This window comes from Saccostrea echinata, unplaced genomic scaffold (assembly GCF_033153115.1).
Source record: "Saccostrea echinata isolate AGI-Se365-2 ecotype Australia unplaced genomic scaffold, CSIRO_AGI_Sech_v1 ptg000022l, whole genome shotgun sequence".
In the NCBI taxonomy this organism is placed as follows: domain Eukaryota; kingdom Metazoa; phylum Mollusca; class Bivalvia; order Ostreida; family Ostreidae; genus Saccostrea; species Saccostrea echinata.
In genome coordinates, this window is record NW_026889771.1 from 4,046,806 (window position 1) to 4,063,866 (window position 17,061).

Here is a 17,061-nt window from a genome sequence, read left to right on the forward strand (position 1 = left end):
ATTATCTTTTTTTGTTCATTTATTTGTTATTAAAAAATACCATAAGTAATATTTTGTTATCTTTCTCATGCAAAGTTACTTTATTGCCCTTTCTGATATTCCATAGTGATTCACATGTAAAAATAAAGAAGCTAGGAATTTTTTTCAGGAAAAAATAAAGACAAAATCCATTTATCAGCTGTTTCTCAGCTGTTTATGTCTAGTTGGTACATACGACCTCTGATTTACTGGGAACATCTGCTTGAATTGCTGTACAAATGTGAAAAAAAATCCACTGTGTCTACCAAATATAAAGTAATAACAATGAATTGATGATAAAATGGTACAATTTATTCATAATACACACATGTAATGTCCATGAAACCTTGATGTTGAGTGTCCTTGACCCTAGCGTTGATGTGCTTCACGAATTTGAGTGTCTCGGTGTCTCTATAAACCAGAGCTAAACTATTCGGGCTGGGACACACTGATAACAACTGTAAGTAGACAGACGTAGTTTATCTGCACTGCTCAATGCATTTACATTCTATTCACAGTGTTTTTTTTTTCTTTTCTTAGAAGTAGATAATTTAAAGAAATTACCGTAAATCCTTTAATCAGAAAAGAAAGATAACTCTAATATATGTACCATGTCAAATGACCCTTTCATCAGTTAAGGAAGCTCTAAACATTAACAAAAAGTGCTTTTTGGACAAGGAGAAAAATATATCATATATAGGTGTGCACATTGAGTCTATTTAGTTCATTTTCAACATAGAGTGTCTGCCTTATTTCTGCAGGAAAAATGTTCAAAGACAAGGACTATTCGTGAACAGAAATCAGTTGTTTACTAACATTGGGAAAATTAATGGAAAAAATGAATTCAATTACTTATTCTTTGTCTAATATAATGCTAAGAATATTTTAATCTTTTACAAATTATGTAATTAACTGTTAATAACCATTTTTTCTATCTTACTTCTAAGGGCAGACCACTCTAACTGCATAAAACTAACCATATAAGTAGAACTCTTTCGTCTGCAGTGTTCAGAGCTTCCTTAAGGATAAATAACACAAGCAAACTTTTTTCAGAAATCAGCAATATTTCTCATAGATTTATATTCGAATATGTAAGCAAAATAAGTTTGTGGTGTAAAGGGGGAGAATTTGGTAAGATTTTGTCACAATGTTAAAACTATGTGCAAAATTTTGTATAGAATTATATAGAAACCAAAACAAAGTCGCATATTTTAGCACCAAAGAAAACTTACGATTTCTTTATATTTTAGGGATTTATTATTTATGTCATTTCTATTCCAAATCAGTCAAAAAATACATATCAATCCAGGCATCAAATTTTTGTTTGTGTTATGTATCCTTAAAGCAACCAGTTTTATCACCATTTCTTATGGTTGTACTATCTTTGATGTTTATATATATATATACATGTAGTTGGCTTACTTCTTCATCTTCTCCTTTTGCGATGTAAGAAGTTGTTCCCCCATACTCAGGTTGCCAATCTACAAAAGTCAGGATTCACTGTTTATAGGAAAATTTTTACATGAGTTGTAAGCAAGTAAAGGCGGCTGAACTTTGGTATCTGAAGCATTAATATCTTGAATACCATCAATTCAATTAATAGAGGTCTGTTGGAAGTCCCAGCTATTTTTTCTGTATGTATTTTATGCATATCTTGAAGTTTTTACTCAGCCATGGTCAAGATAACAAGGTTTGACTGTATTCTATATTAACTTAGCATAATCCTCCAACTTGGTCACAGTGGGAAGAAACTTAATGCAAGTCAAATCAATTTGGAATACTGTATATGTAGTTTAGGATTTTGCTTTTGTACTTAACATACTGCATATGGTGCATGATAATCCAAAAATTATGAATTCATATACTTACATAGGATAAATGAGAACAAGGGCACTAATTCGTATAACTGTGCTAAAAAGTTCATAAAAATATAACTTTGCTAAAATTTCAATACACAGTAACAAGTGTCATCCATGAAAGGTAAAGTGTTTAGCACTACTAAACCACCCTGATTTCTACATCACAGAAATTTACAGGCTATTTCACAATAACTGTGGTACTTCTCCAAACAATATAGTAATTTGCCCTGCAAAAGATTAGTACCAAAATCATCATAAAAGGGCTAATGAAATAGATTTTTTTTTAAAATCTTTACCTTCACAGCCAATATATAAAACAGCATCCAGGGCACAGAGCTTTGTTTCAGTGTCTGTGTCATGAACCAGAGTGTAGCTTCCATGCTGCCATTTCCTCACCTCACAGTGACAACATGGTGTATCTCCTGAGAACAGAAAGTCAAAATAAGTTTGTTTCCAGCTCACTTGCATTTCTACAGCTTGGGTTAAAAAAATGTGTCCAAGGTTGTTTTAAATTGACAAGTTGACATTAAATATCTGCCTCTGTTAATATAGAAGATAAGTTAAAAATTTTACTACAATAAATACTAGGGATGTCAAATCGGTTAATTTTTGATAATCGGTTACTCGAACGTTTTTCCGATCGAGTACCCGGGTACTCGATAAAAGTGTAATACAAGTGTGTTAATTTTCTTGAACCCCGTGAAACCCCAAGGCTGTTTTTATCACGTGTATAAATGTACTATATAAACACCGATTCCAACGTAAATGATTTTGGCATTAAATTTATTTATCAAATAAACACATAAGACATAATTATTAGATCAAAAATTACAAATGGTTTACAGCTCTTGTTTAGAATCTATATTTCATCAAAAGTAGGACACTCTGTTATGCAGGTTTGTAATGATTAGACTAGCGAAAGAGAAGCAACGGACGTTGTTGGGATCGCTAGTCTAATATTATAGTAAGTTTAGTCTAATATTATAGTAAGTTTAGTGTATCAGGGGAAACAATTTTATATGTTGATTACACTAACTGACTAAACTTACTACGCTGACTTTCAACATTTTTAAAAAATATTTAGTTATTTCTAAGTATTTCTTCACTTTTGAAGTGAGTTGTGGCATTTCTATGCATGTCCGATTTCGCTGCCGTATATTAACTAAATAATTTAAAAATGATTTGAAGATAATAGACCATCGATATTCACTGAAAACAATCACTGAAGCCATCCAAAAATTAAGGACCACAATAGGTGAGAACAGCTGGGTCACTAATTACTGTATATACACAGCCACAGGCGATAATTGGTGTTTTAGAGGTGTAGAAGACTACAAGCTATAATTACCGTATGCATACATGTATTTAAATTAGTTTTTGATAAGTTTTTGATAAAAATAAGTACTTTAAAATAAGAAAAAATACATATCCGAGTAACCGAGTACCATTTTTAGTATTCGATACTCGGACTTTCGATCGAGTACCTGGTTAACCGGGTACTCGTTGACATCCCTAATAAATACATATAAGGAAGTTATAAAATGTTTAAGACCTATCTATAAAAAATCAACAAAAACCCACCTCTTTGCTTCTGATTTTCTTCTTCATCTCCTTCTGAATCTGACACTTCAGCCAGCTCATGGAGTTTCAGACCAGTCAGGGACGATAACAATACAAACATGGCATCTGATTGGATGAAATTCAAACACTTCCTCACATGGTCAGGCACCTCACTCTGGTCAACAACCAGGTAATTCCTTCAAAAAATTGTACAAAAATAATGATGTATTCTTTATTTTTAATGGCAAACAATGATAACAAGAGACCCATGAGCCACAATGCTTAGCTGATTTAAATTGGCCCTACTGTACTTCATCAAAGAATTTGAAAAAAAAAATAATTTCTCTCTTTCACATGAAAAATTTATGTGCGAAATTGTGTCCCCATCCTAACCCAACAGGTTATGTCATAACACTTCCTTGAGATGCTTCAATATCATTATGACTAATGTAACCTTGTTGTTCTGCAGAAGAGTTAAACATGTGTAAGGTAAAAATTGCTCTGTTTTAAGTCCTATTTTAACCCCAGGATCAATAACTTGAAGTCCACAGAGCTTGGAAAAGTTTCTGTACAAATGGAAAATTTAGTATGGTTCTGCTACATGTGTTTTGAAGAAAAGTTTAAAAAAAAAAAAATCCATATATAATTCCTTTTAAAATATTGATCCTGTATTTTAGCCTACCCCTGGGGGTCATGATTTGAATACACTACCTTTGATATCCCATTGTGACCCTACCCTACTTGGGGGGGGGGGGGGGGGGCAATGATTTGAAAGAAATTCAATCTACACTATGTCAGAAACAATAAGTTTCACCTATTTTGTTCCAGTGGTTCTTGAGAAGAAGATTTTTAAATAACCCCATCCAATTTTCATTATTTCTTAAAGCAACATGAGCTGCATTTTTGAGAATTTTATTTTGCTGTTAAAATGTGCTGTTATGATAAATTTGTATGTAATTTAAACCTTTATGATTAATTAGACTAAAATAAAGTTGTTTTTTTTTTTCCAGAAGAAAGGTTTCTGTACTATGGAATGTATAGTATTATATAAGAAAACAATATTGTACAGGACGACAATAATGTAGTATGTGTATTGCTTCAATCAAAGCTTCTAAATAGTTCTTCCATCGCAAATATGAACAACAGAAGTTTATAAATGCTCTTTTTTTCTGTCATTGAAATTGTTAATTACAATTTTGCCACAAAATTTTCAGACATTAAATTTGCAGCTCATATTGCTTTAATTATCTCCCTGTAAATTTGGATATATTTGAATTCTCTTCACTCAAAGATGCTCTGTGGTAAGAATGGGTGAAATTGGCCCAGTGGTTCTGGAGAAGATGAAATATGCAAAGTTTACAATGATGATGATGGCAGACAATGGACTAATTTCTATCAGAAAAACTCACTTGAGCCTTTTGTTCAGGTGAGCTTAATAAAAAAAATCACACCAAATATTTTCATTTTAATTGAAAAAACATTGTCAAAATTTTATGTAGAACAGACAACCATAAAAAAGCCTATCTTCGCACTGCTATATAATGAACTTACCTTTTATTTGGAGGACCTTTGTTACTCCATTTACTTTTGTCAATACTTGAAAGCAATGAGACCAGCTCTTCATACTTATTCTCCTGTAAAGTCAGATATTCTTTATTACTTTTTAAAGACTAATTCCTTGTGAATTTTGCCTGTTAAACAGCTTTTCAGTGATTGGTTACCAGTTGGTGAGCTTTTCAGTGATTGGTTGCCTGTTGAAGAGCTTTTCAGTGATTGGTTACCTGTAAGAAGTTGCTGAGTTCTATCTGTGACTCCTCCACAAAAGTCTCTTTAATGGAGGCTTGGGTAACAGTATCCAAATACTGTGGATTTATCCAGGAGTAAAATTCATCTTCCTGCAAAAACCAATAAATGCTTGAGTAATCATTGAGGAAATGATTGAGCAGTAAAACAAGATTTCATCAAAGTATTTTCCTATCTAATCACTAATTAAGCAAAATTAATTATAGTTGCATTAATGTAGCCCCTCTCCGATATTTTAAATCTTATGTTCTCTCTATCTCTCCCCCCCCCCCAAAAAAAAAATGGAGAGGGCTACATTATGGCAGCTTATACCTCTATTGAAATAGGTAGACAGGGGGCAGGGAGGGTCTCAACATATGGAGGAGGTCTGTCCACTCGAGGTCCATGGAACCATCCACTGATTGATAGCCTCGTCTTGTCCTCAGTTAGAATTTCCTCCACCTTACATTATAATGAAGAAAAATTTTTACAAGACATTACTCAATACCAGTATTTTTAATTTTTGTCAAATAACTTTACATAAGTCATTATCACTTCTTACCTGATGAAAAGATGCAGGTGTCACTTCAAAGAAAACAAAACTGTTCTGGACAGGAATCAAGTTTTTTACTATTTCTTTAGGTTCTCCATTTTCTGTAAATAGAATTGTTTTGAAATTAACATTCTATTCATATACTCTCACTGATTCAATATTACACACAGTGATATCTTTTCAATTCAAATCAAATATCTGAGAACTGTATATTATTTAAAATGAATACCATCCAGAGAAAACATTTGGAGACGACCCCCATCATCCTCTTTCCAAGATGGTGGCACTAGATAGTATATAAAAGCAACGCGTCTGTCATCTAACTCATCGTCATGACAAGACAACACATCTGTAGGAAAAAAAAAATCCTTTTTTGTTTTTTTTTTTCAGATTCATGTGCAGTGCACAGACTCTGTGAATCAAATAAAAGAATTTCTCTTGAACAATATGCCAACCATCTAATATTTTATCCATTGTGTTCTAAACTTTTCATCTCTAAGAACTAAACCCTCCTCTGTCCATTTCCAATTCCTTTTGAATAATCTGAAAATGGTTATTACACATTTGATGGAGAGATATAATTCCATCAAATGTGTAATAATCATTTTTAAATTATACAAAAGGAGATGGAAAATGATGGAATATCAAAGTTCATACTGAACAGAAATCAATAACAAAATAAGCTGTTTTACCTGTATACCTGTACATGGCACAGGACATGTCCACCTGTGTGGTCAGTTCTATTCCAGTGACCTTCATTATCCACTCACGGACATCGTTATATATTACTTCTCTGTTAAAGTTTATAAGAAATACATTTATTACAATACTTTTAAACATTGAACACTTATTTCTTGAAAGATATAGTCTCATAACTGCAATGGTATGTGCAAACAAATTATTGAGTTAGTGTGTTATGAAAATTTTTTTGCACACACCGTTGCAGTAATGAGACTATATCTTTCAAAAAATAATCATTCAATGCTTATATTTTCATTTTTTAACTCCCTGCCTTGACTGCAAATGTGATTTATATCTCAAAATCCCTGTATTATCCTTCGGCTAAGTTACGAAGAGCCGTTGCAACAGCTTCCGTTTCATGTGAGCGTGACTTTTGAATTTCGCATATGACGTTGCACTTCGACATTGTTCTTTGTTTGTGACGTCGAAATAAAACACATACTATAACCTTTTGACCCCCTGCCTGTGTATTGAATACCGTAGCTTTCCACACACTTTATAAGCAAAATACATGTGTAATGTAAATATTTCCTGGTAAATTTCTTCAAATAAAATTCTTACAGAAAACATATACATTGTAATAGAATGAAATACATGTACTGACCTGAGTGCACTTATATATGGCAACTTTGTCGTCTTTAAATCTTCTGTACTCTGGGATATTAATGAGAGAGAAAATTGTGTTAAACAAATACAAAATTTGATTACAAAAAAACCCCAAACAAACACCCCCCTCCCCCCCCCCCCCCCCCCCACACACACACACAAAGTAAGTCATGACTTATAATTAATTTTTAGAACATTTGATCTGAGAAAAAGTTATTCCCATATACATTTACATGTATGAACCTAGTAGAAATATGCATGGTGTTCAATCTTAGCAGCTAGAATCAGGGATGTATATGTGACAAAGACAAAAAGTTGAAGAGTAAAGTCCAAAATAAAGTTTTTTTTATGAAACAGTGAAATTTACACTGTGCTATGGGAAAACAATAAAGGTCCCTGCTAGAATTCTTTATTCGAAGAAAGTGAAATATGCATTGAAAGGAAAAAGTTGGAGCATTTTGTACAATACCTGATGAAATTTATACAAATCATTATTTTTTTCTACAAAGTTAAGGTCAAGAACTTCATCCATCAAGCTTTCTACGAAGTTTTCATTCTGCACAAGCTTGGACAATACACAATGAAAGAAGGGGCTCTTACATGCCTGCACAACGCCAGTGTCATCTACAGAAAAATGATATATCATCAGCAAACATAAATATAACATTTCTCATCAAATTTCAAACAGATAACATATCATGTCTTTCACAAATACGCACTGTAGATTTATAAAATCTGATCAGCAATTTTCGCTGATACATACAATACAATATTTTAAAGCATCATAAAAGAACTTTCACAATGATCCATTTAACCTTGTCTATTAAACACCACTATCTGACTATACTGCTATCAGTGGCTATACCTACAATTGTCACTGTTTTTCCGCCTCTCTTGAAAAACAACGAAGTTTCTGATTCTTTGTAAAGCTTGCTCGTCATCGAATATTTTGTTGACGTCAATGTGGCATTTACTTTTGTTTTTACTTTTCTTTGACTTCACATCAGCCTCCGGTTTAGCTGATTTCCTCTTCGATGACATGGTCAAACACGTGTGTTTGTTTACCGGAAATATAACTTTCACTTTCTCTTTTTAAAGATAACAAATCAATTCATTCTAATACTTTTCGAATTCGTTGCACCATTGGATTGTCATTGCACAAAAATATAGACATATAACCCACTAGAGTGGGGTCTATTTCGTTCAGCTGTTTCTTATGTCAATTCAAACTTCAACAAGAGCTCTGTCACAGTTAAATCTTGGATTTAGTGTGTGTGTTGGGGGGGGGGGGGGGCTCAAAATGCAAGTTGAACTGTGATCTAGGCGGGTCTCTCATCATAGATTGACCCTTTTTTCTAAAGGCAAATAGTGCAATATGCTTCTGCGTGCAATGTCCCATGTTGTTTTTTCCTAGTAGTGGGAATTGGGGGAGCCTAGCTAAAACGTTCCATTCGTTAAAATTGATATTGTTCTACAGATGAATTGTCACAGAAAGTTGAATAAATAAATAATCTAAATACGATCAATACATTTAATTTCCATATAGGCAAAAAGGCTGTAGCCTACACATCATTTTCTTAGGGATAAAAATTGGTTGGAAAAAAGGGAAGAAAAGATGATAATTTAACTCTTATATCTATTAATTTTATTTTGTTGCAAATGCCAAAAATGCGTTCTTAGCAATCCGTACTTTTATACCTATCCAAAGTTGACAGTTTTACTAAATATTTATTGACAAAACTTCCTATAGCTGAATTTTTTTAAACCGAAAATCAAGTGTTTTATTAAGCCTGTATCAGACAATTTAAAGCCATCGACAGCAACAGGAGGCCATGATTAGTGCAGGAAATGAAATTAATATTACTGGAAATATATTTTTGGTAAGTAGGAAATTATAAATGTATTGATCGTATTGAGATTATTCAGTAAGGAAATTGCCATATTTTCTAAGCAGAGTAAAAATAAGTTAAAGTTCTCAATTTTGTTATGTAGTCTTCATATCATGATATAAACTGAAAAAAAAAATGTTTACAATACTATTTTCACTCAGGCGCGTAGCCAGAATAGAACTGATGTGTACGCAGAGAACGGCAGGGGGTTGGATGGGGGGTCTTGAACCCCCCTCCCAGTGTTTAAGGGCTCTGGTCAGGCACGTAATATAGTTTTTGCCAGCCAGGAAAAAATTACAACTTTAAAAATTTTGACAAGCAAGGACGAAAAAGGAAGATTGTCAAAATTCAAAGTCCAGTATCAAAATTCGAAGTCTTGTGTGTGTGTTTGTTGAGGGGGGGGGGGGGTTGAGGGGATGTCCATCGTTCACAAACCAAATTTTTATTAATACATTACCAAATTACCATGATTTAACAATGGTGCAACAAACAGTGAGGGTCAACCCTTTCAATGTACATTTTCAATAGTAAAAGGTTAGGTTTTGGAAATAAGTAGGGGGAGGCTCCACTGATACTTCGTGCCTGCTGGTGAAGGCCTACAAGCTCCGGAGTTTTACCAAATATTTCATTTATTTTCTTGAAATATAAAAATTTATTGTTATATTGAAAATAAATTATACTTTGAACATATTTTATTGAACAATTCAATTGAAAATAAATTAAGGTTTGTAACTCCATCTCCAGTTATGATTGTTTGTAAAACCGAAATTGACACATTAAAAACAGTTGATATCTAATGTTTACATAACATATCAGCTGTTCATAGTCTTTTCTGGTATAATATCTGAGTTAGTGCGGAAAACTGTATACTAATAAAAAATTAAACAAGATGTTAGTTTCATGGGGAGTCGTACCTATTGTAATACTAATACACGTATATGCAGTCTCTTTGACTAAATCAATTCCATTTTACAAGGATGACCCAGCAATTTCCCTCAAATCCGACCGAAGACGATCTAGTTCCGGTTTGACATCATTTGAGTACAGCGGATTGATCATCAGTCCGGATCGAGTACAACATGGAAAATTGAAGAATGTCAAAGTGACTTTTACAATCACTAATACGGGCCAGCGTGATGGAGACGAGGTGAGAGGGTTTTTACTGATAATACTGACTAATATGTTGACCTACTACATTGTTGTAATTCAGTCGATATGTATACCTTTAAATAATACGATATTCCTGTAGCAACCGCTAATGATAAAACGCCGCTTAATGATAGAAATATCATTAAACGTTGCAATGCAACGCTTAATGTCATAAATTACTGGATTAATAGTTGACATTCTCAACCGCTTTATGATATACATTTAACTCTTTCATTTCTTGCAATTGCACACTAAGTGTCGTTTTATCAGTAGCGGTTGCTACATGTACATACCCCACATAAGATATAAGTACCAATGTTCATACAGCATGATTTCAAGTACAATGCACATATACTTTAATTAGAAGTTTGCAGCAAAGACTTAATAAAGAGAATCAAACACTCATGAGTTCGGTATCTCTCTGGGCTTGCACAGCCATGAAGTACACAAACTAGGTCCAGTGACTACCGGGTATCCCCCTACCGGGTATCCCCGATTCCTCAATAGAATTTTCATTTTCATCGATTTTTGCCGCGCATTGAAAATAAATTGCCAGAATTTTATTTTATCCTTGTCTTTTGTAACTTCAAATTTTGCAGAATTATAGAAAAATTCCATTTATAGTAAGCAAACAGCTCTTCTCTTCTAAATATGATGTCAATATATTGTAATATCCGTTGATGAACAAGATATGAGAATATTAGTATGATGCTAAGCAGTTTATTTACTAGTATTACATAATAATACTTAGTAGTGAAAGACTTGCGGAAAAAGAAAAGAAAAAATCACATTTTGTTTTTCACGAAAGTTAATCTGTAAGCTTTTATATATCGTCTCAAGCCACGAACAGGTATATTTTTCTGCTACACACAGCAATGTGAAAAAGAATCAAGTTATGGTATGTCAAACGTTGCAATATTCGAACTTTCGGATTTCCATTCATATTTTTGTCCTTTCGTATTGTACATTGCATATTTCATTATTTCGATTGAAATTTATATAAATTTGTATTCTATATTTTTTTTCTATTTTCACCATAGGGGCCAAATGGGAGTCGAAAAACGATTTTTTTTTCTATTAAAAAAAAAACTTGTTCCCAAAGCTCTTACATTTAGCGCGATATCAAAATCACCTTTTGTAAGATTATTGGTGGTGCCCTGTATATGTGCAATAAGCTTTCAGAATTTTCATTTTTAACCCTTGAGGTCAAATGCCAGTAATTAGAAAGAAAATAAACGTATACATATACCCTAATTCTAATCATAAAAAACAAATAAAAAAATACTAGAAAGGAATACAAATGGTTATTACAATACGAATAGAAATATATATATATATATATATATATATATATATATATATATATATATATATATATATATATATATATATATATATATATATATATATATATATATATATATATATATACAATACAAATTGAAAAGATCGAATTCTGCAATATTTGCAATATTGATTGGCATGCACACGGGTCGAAAGCATACTTTAAAAATATGAAAGAAAGAAGTCCACTTTGATGGTAAATGTTTCTAGTAGCTTGACCTACTATGAAACCTGTTCCTTTTTTTCTATCCTCAATCGTGAATGAACTATAATTAATGCATGTATCTGCCCTAGATTGCTGAATTATACATTTCATGGCAAAATGCGACAGCTGACACTCCTATCCAAAAGTTGGTGGGATTTCAGAGGTACGGAATAAAGAGTGGCGCTTCCGTTACCGGACATTTCACAATATATCCTCATCAGATGGCGCTTTATGTGAAAGGAAAGGGACGGATAGTAAAACCAGGTACATGTATACATTACTTGTTCTGTATTGGTAGTCACAGAGTCAAGTCCGTAGCAACAATGGTTTCTAAAGTGCATGGGGGCCAACCTCTCAAAAAAATCTGACAGGCCAAAAAATGTGTTCCAAACAGTGTTCCAAAAGTGAAGGGGAGAGGAGAACTTCCCAAAATAATCTGACAAGCAAAAATTAAAAAAAAAACCAAACTCTCCTTAATTAACTGTCCAAATCCTGGAATTTGCCAGTGCTCGACCATACCGCAACAAAATGTAGGAGGGGGGGGGGACCAGCATCTAAATGAAAATTTATTGTAGAGAAATACTATACTCAGAAAAAGTGATCCCCCCCCCCCCCGCGCTCTAAGGGCCTGGGAGTAATATACAGTACACCGTTTTGTAAAATGACAAAGGAAATCGAAATGTTAAAATGTATATTAAAAAAGGTCAAAAGTCTAATATACTTTGGAATGATTTGTATGAGATCAAGGAATTACGAAAGCCCATTGAGCTCATTTTCGTAGGTAAAAAAAATTGTGTTATAATGCGAATGCGAAACGATCGCGTATAAACGCGAAAGATATATATATATATATATTAGGGATGTCAAATTGGTCAATATTTGATAATCGGTTACTCGGACGATTTTCCGATCGAGTACCCGGGTACTCGGTAAAATTGTAAAATACAAATGTGTTCATTTCACTGAGACCAGTTAAGCCCTGTTTAACCCCATCGATGTTTTTTTTAACGTTTTCTATCCCTGTACACAAACATCGAGCAAAAACGAAAACGAAAATGATTTTTTTTCACTAAATTTTTTTATCAAATAAACACAAAAGATAAAGGAAAAAGAGACGGTGTCGAGATCGCTAGACGTACAGTATATTATTTAATTAATAGTTGTATGTTGGTTGTTTTCCCCATATACGCTATGTTTACTTTGCACAGCTAATTCTAAACATTTTTTAAATCTTTAATTCTTTCCTAATATTTTTTTTCACTTTTGAAGTGGTAGCGGCATTTCTTTGCATGTCCGAATTTGCTACCGTATGCGACTGAACTAAATTATTTTAGGATAATAAACCCTAATTAAACAATGTTCATTAAATACTAATCATTAAAGCCATTCAAAAAATAACGGATCACAAGAGGTGATAACAGCTGTGTACCAGTGATAATTACTGTACAAACAAGTGCATGGCCACAGACAATAACGAGTATTAACAGGTGTGGGTGACGCTAGATACAAGGAAACATGGACAAATCATTTTGAAATTGCATTTTTATAAGTTTTTGATTTAAAAAAATATATACTTTGTTCTTTGAAATATGAAAAAAATAATATACATCCGAGTAACCGAGTAGCGATTTCAGTATTCGATACTCGGACGTTCGATCGAGTACCCGGTTAACCGGGTACTCGTTGACATCCCTAATATATATATATATATATATATATATATATATATATATATATATATATATATATATATATATATATATATATATATATATATATATATATATATATAGTCATGATAATCAGGAACCCATGATCTTGACGGATAAAAAAAAAAACATGAACGCAGACGGGGACTTAATTCTATGAATTTATAAGTGACATTTAATTCTTCAGAACTGAGTAACTGCAATACTTATCAAATCAGAAATATTTTACTTATTTCACATACATAGGGGATTCTCGTAAATAATTCAATTACTTGTGGTAGACCAGTCCATTTAGTAATTAACTTACTTGTTTATCTTTTCATACCCAACTGGATTTTTTTTATCTATTGATTTATTTAATTAACGGTCCAACATCTACTGGTCTATGGAGTTCAGAATACAGTAAAACACGCTTATAGCGAATCCGCTTATAATGTATTGACCCCTATTGACACATCTACTGAAACATATATTTTTTTTGGGGGGGGGGGGTGCGCTGTGTCCCTCACACTCTTGTATTTTATATCTTTTCTAATTTTGTACAGGGGCAATTGTCGTTTATGTCGGAGACCAGCTACCTCAAAAGCAGGGCGGATCTAAAGTCATCAATGGAACTTTTGTCATTTATAATGGAGATACGAGTAACTCCGGATATCGGTTATTTCCAGACAAAATATGGATTGCTCAACTTTTAATCTTTATTTATGCATATGTAACTCTCTGTAATTAAACGTTTCATAGAAATAATAATAAAATCTCTTTTACCTTGTGTAGTTTAGAATTTCGGCAAGAGACCATTAAATATGAACTTAACGCACATACGCGAAACCAGTGGAGGGTGCAGGAGGAGGGATGTTCCGGACACCCCTAGAATTTTCAGTTTTATTTAATATACGAGGGTTGTCCGGTAAAATCGTGGACAAGTTGTCTAGATTGAAAAATAATCATCACTGCGTTCTAAAACTTTCATTACTTTTTAGTACATTTTCCATCAATATACATAACACAAATTTCAAATAGAATATGCTCGAATAAACAAAATATGAGACTTTATGTTATATGTGGTATCGCCTTACGGCGCACGGATGATAACGTCAAAGTGTCTAAAGCAGCGTCACGTTTTCTCTTTGCTAAATAAAAGTAGGATAAGCCCCACTTAAATTCGGGGATTTTATTGATGCACATACTTGATTTTCCCTATATTCCTCCATAAACAGCCGAGGAACCAATCTTGCACACAACTGGGACCTTCTACATATTTATTAGTAAGTTATGGACAGTACTCTCACTATCATTCAACTAAATAGGCTTCTTATATCGACGGTCTACAGTGACAGCGTCTTTTGCTATGCCAGTAGCTGTTTGTCCGTATGTTTTGTTCTACCCGGGGACCCGATCAAAAAGCTTCCGCTAAGAAAACTTCCATTTCACTTGTATACTAAGGATCTAGTGACATTTTTTATTCTTCTGTAGTCATTTAAAGTTTCTTAGGGTGTCATTACTACATCTAAATCAAACTGAACTGCTCTCCGGTGCGCCGTAACGTCACCAAAAGTCGCCATTTTTCGTGTGTTGCGTTTACCACTTTCCCATTTCAAATGCTCGGTAAACTGCCAAAAATTAAGCAAATGCCTTGATATTTTAGAAAAGACGAAATAATAGATAGTGGATTAAAAATAGCATAAATTTTACCCCAACCTTATCTATATAATACTTTTATTTCGAGATAATACTCGTGTATTCGCTAAAGAAACCCTGGGTTTTTGATCGTGCGCCGTAGGACCGTACCCTGTGCACATTCAAGCATAATAAAATCTTTATTTTTGCCTATATTTTATCAAAACAATTAATTAAGATGCACCTAAATATGATGAATAAACATTTGCTGAAAATTTCAGCTTAGTGCGCCCATTATTTTTCTAGAAAAACGCTTTGTCCACGATTTTACCGGACAACCCTCGTACATGTATATGGAGAAGTAATTATATGAAGGAGAGCGGCTTGAGATAAGACCCCCCCCCCCCCCACCACACACCCCTCACACACCACTGCGAAATAGGTTTTTTTTTGTGTTTTGGGATTTTATTAGTTTGTTTTTGTTTTGTTCTTGTCGCTTGTTATTTTTTTTTTGTTTGACTCGGAGAGTTTTCAGTGATAGCGTGTTGGAACACTCTATCTCACCCCCTTTTAAGATAAATTCCTTGATCCGCCCACAGGTACTTGTGGACAGGACCCCCCCCCCCCCCCGAATATACCCCACAGGTCAAAAAATATTTTTTATGTATTTTTTTCATAAATTATTCTTCTAGTACACATTTACAATGTATTCCATAAGAAAATCCAAAAAACAACGCAGAATTAACGTTTTACTAAAAAATCATACCCACGGTATTATAAAATAGAGAAGGTAAGTCACTTCCATTTGTTTACACTGGACCCCTCTTGGCTATCAGGCCCGAAATATCATTTACCTAATACATGTCACCAAAATGTGTCATGATATCTTGTTTCGGTAGATATTTTTGTCTTTAATCGTGCTATTCAATTGCCCAGGCATTCCATAATAATCCGAGTATTCATCGTCAAACGTGAAAAATGCTACAAGATTTGGAAATGTCAGAGTAGAAATTACGGAAGTGATGCAAAAACGACACCCGAGGCCTGTTCAACAGAGCGAGCGCTCGCGAACATTTCTGTTGGAGGGATAAGGAATTTTGGCGAGCGCTCGCGAACGTTCGCTCTGTTGAACAGGCCTCTAGCGTGTAACTCTCGAGTTCCGAGTGTTATAGAGCTAAGGGAAAAGTCAGAGGTCTACGAAAAAGTTCGGGAAAATTTTGATAAAGAAGTCGAAATTGATTCATTAGAATTAAATTCTGCTTAAGAAGACAGGTATATTAAATAGTTTCCCATTGCCTTTCCTCTGAAAGTGTAAAATGAGGACGATTCTGGGGAAGGGGGGGGACTCCATGTAATTCGGAGCTGAATACCTTTTGTTATTATTAAACTATGGGTTAAAAAAATTATTATCGAAAAAAGTGCCTATGGACAGTGCTACATGTATGTCTCAGTAGTTCCAAACTGTCGGAACAACATCCCTCCTCATTTCTAATGAACAGTATCATGATTGAAAAATTACAATGTTGGAATATAATTATATATATATATATATATATATATATATATATATATATATATATATATATATATATATATATATATATATATATATAAGGAAGAAGCATAGGTTGATAGGTTGCCAGTCAACAGGAGACGAGACATCATAGGAAGGAGAGCGACATATCTATAAGTCAGTAAGACTGAGTCATTTTTTTTTCTACTGGAAAAAATGAGTTGGAGTCTCCACCTCCCTCCTCCATGAAAAAAATTCCCGGATTCGCGTTTATAATAATGTTTATTTTGTAACTTTATGGCTTAGAAAACCGAGATTGGCTCCACCTGATCATTGACATGAAATGTATGGAGATAACGAACAGTATTCAAGCTCAAAAGTCCTTTAAACTATACAAATTTTGGAGCAGAGCAAACACGGACCTCTAAAACATCAGAGGTGGGATCAGGAGGAGTGAGCATTCCCTGCCGATCGCTCACATCCGGCGTGTATTCCTTGTCATGATCACAGGTACTT

At 33.6% G+C, this 17,061-nt stretch overlaps 2 protein-coding genes across 2 annotated transcripts; one reads left to right on the plus strand and one right to left on the minus strand.

The window, feature by feature from the left end:
* Nucleotides 1–308: 308 nt before the first annotated feature.
* Nucleotides 309–8,169, minus strand: LOC133190247 (prolyl 3-hydroxylase OGFOD1-like). Its single transcript, XM_061325758.1, has 13 exons — nucleotides 7,989–8,169; nucleotides 7,589–7,743; nucleotides 7,118–7,167; nucleotides 6,465–6,565; nucleotides 6,002–6,121; nucleotides 5,782–5,873; nucleotides 5,553–5,681; nucleotides 5,219–5,332; nucleotides 4,989–5,071; nucleotides 3,459–3,634; nucleotides 2,174–2,299; nucleotides 1,441–1,499; nucleotides 309–476 (listed from the first exon to the last, which is right to left on the minus strand). Exons 1-13 carry the CDS (start codon nucleotides 8,158–8,160, stop codon nucleotides 330–332), a joined length of 1,524 nt encoding a protein of 507 aa, XP_061181742.1. The 5' UTR covers nucleotides 8,161–8,169; the 3' UTR covers nucleotides 309–329.
* Nucleotides 8,170–9,485: 1,316 nt separating this feature from the next.
* LOC133190648 (uncharacterized) lies at nucleotides 9,486–14,145 on the plus strand. Its single transcript, XM_061326340.1, has 4 exons — nucleotides 9,486–9,500; nucleotides 9,985–10,155; nucleotides 11,796–11,970; nucleotides 13,961–14,145. The coding sequence occupies exons 1-4, from the start codon at nucleotides 9,486–9,488 to the stop codon at nucleotides 14,143–14,145; spliced, it is 546 nt and encodes a 181-aa protein (XP_061182324.1).
* The last annotated feature ends 2,916 nt before the right edge of the window (nucleotides 14,146–17,061 follow it).